This window comes from Mus pahari, chromosome X, assembly GCF_900095145.1.
Source record: "Mus pahari chromosome X, PAHARI_EIJ_v1.1, whole genome shotgun sequence".
NCBI classification, from domain to species: Eukaryota; Metazoa; Chordata; class Mammalia; order Rodentia; family Muridae; genus Mus; species Mus pahari.
This window is the reverse complement of record NC_034613.1, coordinates 91,898,617-91,907,276: the sequence shown is the minus strand read 5'-3', so window position 1 is coordinate 91,907,276 and position 8,660 is coordinate 91,898,617. Positions and strand designations below refer to the sequence as shown.

Here is an 8,660-nt window from a genome sequence, read left to right as displayed (position 1 = left end):
CTCGAACTCAGAAATCCGCCTGCCTCTGCCTCCCAAGTGCTGTGATCAAGGCGTGTGCCACCACCGCCCGACCACCGCCCAGCAAAGTTCAACATTCTTAAAAACAGTCCTTAATACTTACCTTTAAAAAACAGTACAAGGATCAGCCAGGGTAGCATAGAAAGACCCCACCCCAAAAAAGAAAATCATACTAATTATCCTATATTTGTCAGTGAGAGCCCTTAAAGCTGTGTTCTGAAATCAATTTGATAACTCTCAATCATACTGTGGATATTTCTGACATATGATGTTCCAAGCCTCTTATATTTCTATGTCTAAGTTTTAGAATCGAATACTTCTCCAAAGAGCCTTAGGTCTTTTTAGTTAATGGTAACCATTATTTGTAATGTTTTTTTTTTTTTAAAAAAATTAAGGAGGTGGGCAGTGGTGGCACTTGGGAGGCAAAGGCAGGCAGGATATGAGTTCGAGGCCAGCCTGGTCTACAGAGTGAGTTCCAGGACAGCCAGAGCTACACAGAGAAACCCTGCCTCAAACCCCTATCCCCCAAAAGAAAAAATTAAGTTTTCTGATTTTTTTGCATCTTTTTCAGAAAAAAATCATCTTCTTTTTCACTTGTATTAATTTCATGACTCTTACTATCTTTAACTTGAGTCTTATAGGTCTCATTATACTTATAGCATAAGACTAATTTTTTTAAAGACTGGGTCTTACTATGTAACCCAGGATAGCCTTAAACTTGCTATTCTTCAGCCTTCTGAGTATTCATATTACACATGAAGAATACTGCCCACATAGCATTTGATCTTTGAGGTATGAATGATTTTTTCATATTCTCAGGATATAAATTTACATGCCAGCATTTTTATTGGTTATTTTGTTTATTTACAGTTCAAATGTTATCCCCCTTCCCAGTTTCCCCTCTGCAAACCCCCTATCCCTTCCCCCTGCTTCTAAGAGGGTATTCTCCCACCCACCCTCCCTAGCATCATCCTACACTGGGATATCGGGCCTCCACAGGACCAAGGGGCTCCCCTCCCACTGATGTCAGATAAGACCATCCTCTGCTACATATGTGACTGTAGGAATGGGTCACTCCATGTGTACTCTTTGGTTGGTGCCTCAGTCCCTGGGAGCTCTGAGGAGTGGGGGTGTCTGGTTGATTGATTTTATTGTTCTTCCTATGAGGTTAAAAACTCCTTCAGCTCCTTCAGTCCTTTCTCTTACTCCTGCATTGGAGACCCCGTGCTCAGTTCAATGGTTGGCTGCAAACATCCACCTCTGTATTGGTCAGGATCTGGCAGAGCCTCTCAGGAGACAGCTGTATCAGGCTCCTGTCAGCAAGCACTTCTTGGCATCAGCAATAGTGTCTGGGTTTGGTGTCTGTATGTGGGATGGATCTCCAGGTGGGGCAGTCTCTGGGTGACCTTTCCTTCAGTCTCTGCTCCACAATTTGTCCCTGCATTTCCTTTAGATAGGAGCAGTTCTGGATTAAAATTTTGAAGATGGGTGGGTGGCCCCATCCCTCATCCAGGGATAGTGCCTAACCTCTGGATATTGCCTCTACAGGTTCTCCCTCCCCTTTGTTGGGTATTTCAGCTAATGTTACAGTATCCTGGGTGCCTCTTTCTTTTCTGGCATCTGGGAATTTCTGGTGGCTACCCCAGTTCCCCATCCCCCATTGCTACACGCCTCTGTTCAATTTCCTGACCCTCCGTACATGCCAACATTTTTAAACTGTTATCAGTTAGGTATGTAGCTCCAACAATCTACATATGACCTCCTGTGAACAGAAATCTGCATATAAAAGCTGTAACTCTTCAGCCATATTCTACTTACCTGTATATTCACATTAATTAAGGGAATATCAAAATTTTGCTTTTTTGAAAGTTATCTATGTTGCCCAGGCTTGTCTTAAATCCTAAACTCAAGGTTTTGAATCCTGACCCTACCCCCAGACTAGCTGCATTAGACAGGTGTGTACTACTGCACTTAAAAACAACAGGGCATAGTGATCAGTTACACGTAATGTGCAAGGAAGCCAATTTTAGTACCAGTTGCTTTTGTACATTACTGGGCATCTGTTACTCATTTAGAGTTTAACCTCCTAGAATATAAGTCTTAACCCAAACTTTCTATTTAAACATTCAATCTTTTTTTTTTGGTTTTTCGAGACAGGGTTTCTCTGTATAGCCCTGGCTGTCCTGGAACTCACTTTGTAGACCAGGCTGGCCTCGAACTCAGAAATCCGCCTGCCTCTGCCTCCCGAGTGCTGGGATTAAAGGCGTGCGCCACCACGCCCGGCCACATTCAATCTTTAAAATGAAGAAAACTTACTTTTTTGTTTTTGTTTTTATTATTTTATTTATTTACATTCCAAATGTTGCCCCCTTTTCCAGTCCCCCCCTCCCAGAGTTCTTCACCCCANCCCCCCACCCCTTTGCCTCTAAGAAGGTTCTCCCACCCACCCACCTTATGCACCCATCATCCCCCACCTCATACCCCCCCCCAGCATCCTCCTTCCCTGTGGCATCAATTACTTTTTATTTTAAAACACAGGAAACATATTTACACTAAGGAAAAGTGAGGAAAAAATCTACCCAGAGTGAGAGAGAGGTTCCAGGGTAAGAATACCCATTGTAAAATTCTTAAATTACTCTGCCTTCATTTCTGATAATACTTTCTCATCTTCCTAAGTTATAGAGTATGAATGTGTACGAAGGCATCTAACTAGTACAATCTGTTCATTTCAACTATAGCACCCCCACAAGCCGTATCTGTCCCAAATAAGGTTGCAACTCCAGTGTCAGTGACAAGCCAAAGATTTGCCGTGCAGATTCCACCTTCTCAGTCCACACCTGCCAAACCAGGTAACATGATACAGAAGAGGGGATGGAGTTCATGGGTAATTCTCAATTATACAACAGTATGTATCACTGTAGGAAGGCTTTTTTAGTGTCACAACAGGAAGGTGACAGGTAAAGCTGCAAACCAGGGCTCTTTATGCAAGGTCTGTACAATTGCATGAAGTTTTACATATACCTAAAATTTCAGGAGGAGGGTAATATATTGAGGTACTCATCAAATTCTAAAATACTATAAACTAAAGAAATTGGGGTTCACAGATCTAAGATGTCTTCAGGGAAAAGCGCTTTGAGTAAAATCTCAAAAGAACTGGAATAGTTTAGTGATGCACGTGTATGATCCCAATGTAAATGTGAATGAAAATGTGTCTTTATTCACATCATAGGTGGCAGCTGTGATTGGACTAATGTCAATAGACTGCTGACACAGCTTTCCTAATGTGTATGCTTAGACTGCACATCTTTTGAAACATATCTCCATAAAAGTAGCATCTTAGATAAAAGTTGGGATAGCAAGATGGCTCTTGGGTAAGGGCACTTGCCACCAGGCTTTATGACTTGGGTTCAATTCCCAGGACCCCCATGGTATAGAGAACCGACTCCCAGAAGTTATCCTCTGCCCTCCATATGTGTTCCATGGTACATACACACCTGCACAAGCATGCACACACAAGTCTATAAATGCAGTTGTTTTGGAAAATGCCCTATAAGAGAAGCATGTCTCCTGGCCTTGCACATGAATCCAGTGCACTGAATACTAATTAAAAATTCAGGTAATTAAAAATAAAACAAAATTTGGTTAATTTTGCAATAGGCTTAGGAAATTTAACACTTATATATACATATATCCAAACATCCTTATGCCTGGTAAATATCACTATTGGCAAATTTAAGATAAAAATTTTTAAAGATTTACTGTTAGTAATTACCTATGTTTCTTCTATGATGTAGTTATGTGCTGTGCTATTGAAACTTGTCTAAAATTACATTCTCTATGTTGTCTACTTTTAGATCATAGGTAATTCATATCTGGGGTTGGGGGTTCTCTTCTGTTTACAGCTCCTGCAGCAACTGCAGTCCAAAATGTTCTGATTAATCCTTCAATGATTGGGCCCAAAAATATTCTCATTACCACCAGCATGGTTTCCTCACAGAACACAGCCACCGACTCAAACCCACTGAAGAGGAAGCATGATGATGATGATGACAATGACACTGTGTAAGGAATAATGTCTGTTCTGCATACATTAACATTTTTGGATGTTTGGGCCCATATGGTGGACTCAATAGCCTAAGTCTTCGTAAGTTTTATCTTAGAGATGTAGTGGTAATATTTTTCACATTAGTTACATCTGGTAGGTTTTGTTGCAGTGGATACACATGTTTTCTCAGTAGGCTTCAGGTGTACAAGTACTTGCTTCTAGACAACTTCATTAATGTTGAGTCTCACCATGGCAACTCTATTTTTAGAAGCACTTTTCCGATATGTATCATTAGCAGCAGCACTTGGATTTCAGTTCCTGGTCTCATTTACAGTTAATAGGACTTTCTTTTGATAGTGAACTACTCACATTGTCACTTTTTTGACCAAATCTCTCAATTTAGGAAAGTTTTTTTTTTTTTGAAACAGTGGATTTAGAAGTGTGCTAAATCCATTTTGAATGTATTTGGGTTTTGGTCTTTCTAATTCCCCATCTAGATCTCGTTTGTTTTCTGTTCCCACCTCTCATCGCCTTAAGTCATTTGCCATTGCACTTAAATTTAATAGACTGTGACTGGAATTTGTAATATGCCCTAGATGCCTGGCACTCTGCAGGTCCCGTGAACCTGAGTGTCTGCATTTGCTCTTCTTCACTCTGTAATAGAGCATTTGGGTCTCAGCACTTGCCTTTCATGCCTGCTAAGCTCTTCTCATTGACAGGCAGTTTTGCATCAGTTGCATTCACAGTCTTTCATGTTTATAATTTAAAATATAACTTAAAGCCTGCCTTGGTAAGTAATTTACACTGGACCCAGACAAAACCACTAAAGAACTGTTGCTTTTCTTAACCACCTGCATATATATATGCTTTGGTCACTACTGCTTGAACCAGTCCATTGATTTCATTCAGATCGCCTTTCTAGCTTGCTGCTGAGGGTGTCACACATAAGATGGGATCAAGCCTGAAGGAAGATTCTGATTCTCTTTCCTTATCAGGCCAACAGGGAAAAAGTCATCTGACTCCATTTAGGTACCCCAAAATTTGTTTCTATACACCTTCTCCTACTTTGTTTTAATACACACCTACAAGACTCACTGGAAACGGCAAAGCTTTTTTCCCCAGAGTATAAAAAGAACTGATTTGATTTGGTTTAAGTTCCACATAGCCAACATTGGAAAAACTTTCTGAAACCTTCATGCCCCTTAGAATTTATAGCCATGGATCAAAACTTACTAAGTATCAGCATAGGATGGTGTTTGTTACATGAAATAGATCAGTCACAAGACAGATATTTCATGCCAGTTTGAATTGTCAGGACTAGAATGTTCTCAGGGAGGCAGAATACCAGAAAGCCTAGGTTCTAGTATTAGTTTCATTTACCAACAATGTGACCTTACTTTACCTCTGAGCATTGTTCTCACTAGTAATAGGGAAATAACATCTACCCTGCCTACCTCACAGGGATGTTGTGAGGGTTTAGCTGGTGTGTGTGAAAGTTCAAGATTGTAAAAGCTATATAGTTATTAATATATTTGTTTCAACATTATTAATAAAAATTTAACTTTAATCAGTGACCTTTCATTTTTTGGCTGAAGAGATTCGAGGAAAGTGACCAAGGCAACAGTATAGCAATTCAGATCTACTGATGTTGACAGCATGTTTTCGCTGGGAATTGGCATTTGAGTCATGGTAAAGAAAATGATGAAAATCAAATAATATAGTATTAAATCTTACAAACTTAAGATAGTGGGAATTTGTACATGTATAGCTCTGGTTGCTTCTGGGGAGGAAAGCCAGGAGACAACTAAGATGGTGCCTTGTCTTAGATACCCTTTTTGATTACATATAAACATGTATCCCATGAGGCATGAAAAAACAGGAAACAATGAGCACTGAGGGTAGGGGAGTCTGGCTGCATCAGGATCATGAGTTTGGAGCTAGGTCAAACAGTATTCTTATTATTCTACACACACACACACACTCGCACACACACACCAAAATTTGAATTCCTCATTTATAACATGGGGATTAAGTGGACATATTCAAAGTGATTTTACTTAAAATACATGCCTATAACACATCATTAACATTAGTAATTTTATTTTTTTCAAACTATTGTCCCCTAGGGTCTTTATTTTATTGAATATTTTATTACAGTTCAAGTATTATCGCCCTTCCCAGTTTCCCCTCCAAAACCCCCCATTCCACCCCTTCCCCCTGCCTTCATCCACCCACCCACTCCCGCCCCACTGTCCTAGCATTCCCTTACACTGGGGCATCACAGGACCAAGAGCCTCTCTTCCCACTGATGCCTTACAAGGCCATCCTCTGCTACAATGTGGCTGGAGCCCAACTGGTTGCTGGTTTAATCCCTGGGAGCTCTGGTTATTCTTCCTATGGGATTGCAAACCCCTTCAGATCCTTCAGTGCTTCCCCTAACTCCTCCATTGCGGTCCTCATGGTCCAATGGTTGGCTGTGATCATCCACATCTATATTGGTCAGGCTCTGACTTTTCAGGAGACAGCTATTTATCAGTCTGTTAGCAAGCACTTCTTGGCATCAGCAAGTGTCTATATATGGGATGGATTCCCCAGGTGGGGCAGTCTCTGCTCCACTTTGTCCCTGTATTTAATCCCTTTAGACAGGAGCAATTCTGGGTTAAAATTTGAGATGGGTGAGTGGCCCCATCTCTCAAGCAGGGGGCCATGCCTAACCTCTCAACAGGTTCTCCCTCCCCTTTGTGGAGTATTTCAGCTAATGTCATCCCCATTGGGTCCTGGGAGCCTCTTGCTTTTCTGGCATCTGGGACTTTCTGGTTGCTACCCCCAGTTCCCCATCTCCCACTGCTACACACCTCTGTTCAATTTCCTGACCCTCTGTACATCTCTTCCTTAGCATCAATGGGAGGGGAGGCCCCAGTGTAGAGGAATGCTAGAATGGTGAGGAGTGGGCAGGTGGGTAGGGGAGCACCCTGATAGAAGCAGGCTAAGGGGGGATGGGATAGGGAGTTTGCAGAGAGGAAACTGGTAAACGGTGATAACATTTGAAATGTAAATAAAATATCCAATTAAAAAAACAATTAAATCTGGAAGCACATCCTTGTCAGCCTGGGTGACACAGCAACTCCGGAAGAGTAAACAGAAACAGAGGGGAAAGCCCTGCCACACCTATCCAGTGTAGGGCAGCCACGAAGTGCAACAGAGGCACCAAGGATTCCAGCAGATTTCTAAAACCAAACTATCTGATGTGCTCACATCTACTATAATGGTGGGTGCTGGAATGAATCAGTAGCATAAAAAACCGGGAAAGTTACTGTTTTATTTTTCTGTTTTTAGACAGGTCTCACTTGGTAGCCTTGGTCAGTATTGAACTATGTGTTAGGATCAAAGTGCACCATGCCCAGAAAAAAAAAAGGTTATAAAGAAAAATAAAATGACAAAAATATAGCATTACCACACATATAACAAATGGTAATTATAATCCTAACTTAAACCTTAGGGCTCAGAGCTGGAGAGGTGGCTCAGTGGTTAAGAGCACTGATTGCTCTTCGGAAGGTCCTGAGTTCAAATCCCAACAACCACATGGTGGCTCACAACCATCTGTAATGAGATCTAACGCCCTCTTCTGGTGTGTCTGAAGACAGCTACAGTGTACTTACATATAATTAATTTTTAAAAGAAAACTTAGGGCTCGGCACTGGTCACTATGTAGGCAAGGATGAACTTCTCCCTCTACTCAGTGATGAGATTTTAAGCAAACACCAGGCCCAGATTCTTTATAATCTAAGCTTCTGATTGAATTAGAACCTGGCAAAACAATACTGAAAAATACTAAGAATGAAGTGTATGTGAAACAAGCTGCCACTCTCATTCTTCAGGCTATGAAACTGACACACATTTGGAAACCACAGTACTTAAAACCATGAAGTGGGAATCGAGAAAAACAATGGTCCCACAAGAGACCATTGATCATGAGTGGGCCCTTAATTTGGTTTTGCGTGTTTAAATTATGATATCCAACTACAAAATATCATAAATCCCACCCCACCCCCACCCCCGCAGCCCCAATCCTTCCATTCAAAATGTAGGTACTCTGCAGTTCTCACCCTTCTTAACAAAGTATGACAGGAAAACCTTCCGTTTCAGTGGACATCTTTATTGTTGACTAGATCATCAACTTCTGCAGACTCACAGCTGGGATTTCATCAGATTACCATGCTGAGTCATGAACAGTGAGTGACGAAGCTAACCAGAGGCTACATACAGAGAGCTCAACCTTTACAGCTCACTTCCTTTCTCAGGCAGAATATAAATAGACACCCTCTACAATGCACAATGGTTTTAGTCACTAAGGAATTTAAATGGGATCTTGAAGAACGCAGACAAATCCTGGTGCAGTAAAGATGAGCTGAGATGCTGTGCAACTGTTTTAAGGGTTCCTGGTGCCACATCTCAGCCACTAGCTGAATCTTGCGCTAACACCAAATGGAGATGCGGAAAATACTAGGTTGACTTAGGGACTGTGCACAGGAACCAAAGGCAGGAAAGAAAATACTAAACATTGCTGAGAGCATCCACCCCAGGAAGGACTTTACCT

The 8,660-nt window shown here is 41.4% G+C and overlaps 2 protein-coding genes across 2 annotated transcripts in view; one reads left to right on the top strand and one right to left on the bottom strand.

The window, feature by feature from the left end:
* The window catches only part of Taf9b (TATA-box binding protein associated factor 9b), a 7,719-nt gene extending 3,609 nt beyond the window's left edge, over positions 1-4,110 (top strand). Inside the window, exons 6-7 of the mRNA XM_029534596.1 lie at positions 2,757-2,867; positions 3,921-4,110. Of these exons, the coding sequence (XP_029390456.1) occupies positions 2,757-2,867; positions 3,921-4,084 (275 nt within the window). The 3' untranslated portion in view covers positions 4,085-4,110. The remainder of the gene's footprint in view (positions 1-2,756; positions 2,868-3,920) is intronic.
* A 490-nt stretch (positions 4,111-4,600) lies between these two features.
* Positions 4,601-8,660, bottom strand: part of Pgk1 (phosphoglycerate kinase 1) — an 18,684-nt gene continuing 14,624 nt past the window's right edge. The window contains exon 9 of the mRNA XM_029534573.1: positions 4,601-4,717. Coding sequence (XP_029390433.1) covers positions 4,601-4,717 — 117 coding nt within the window. The remainder of the gene's footprint in view (positions 4,718-8,660) is intronic.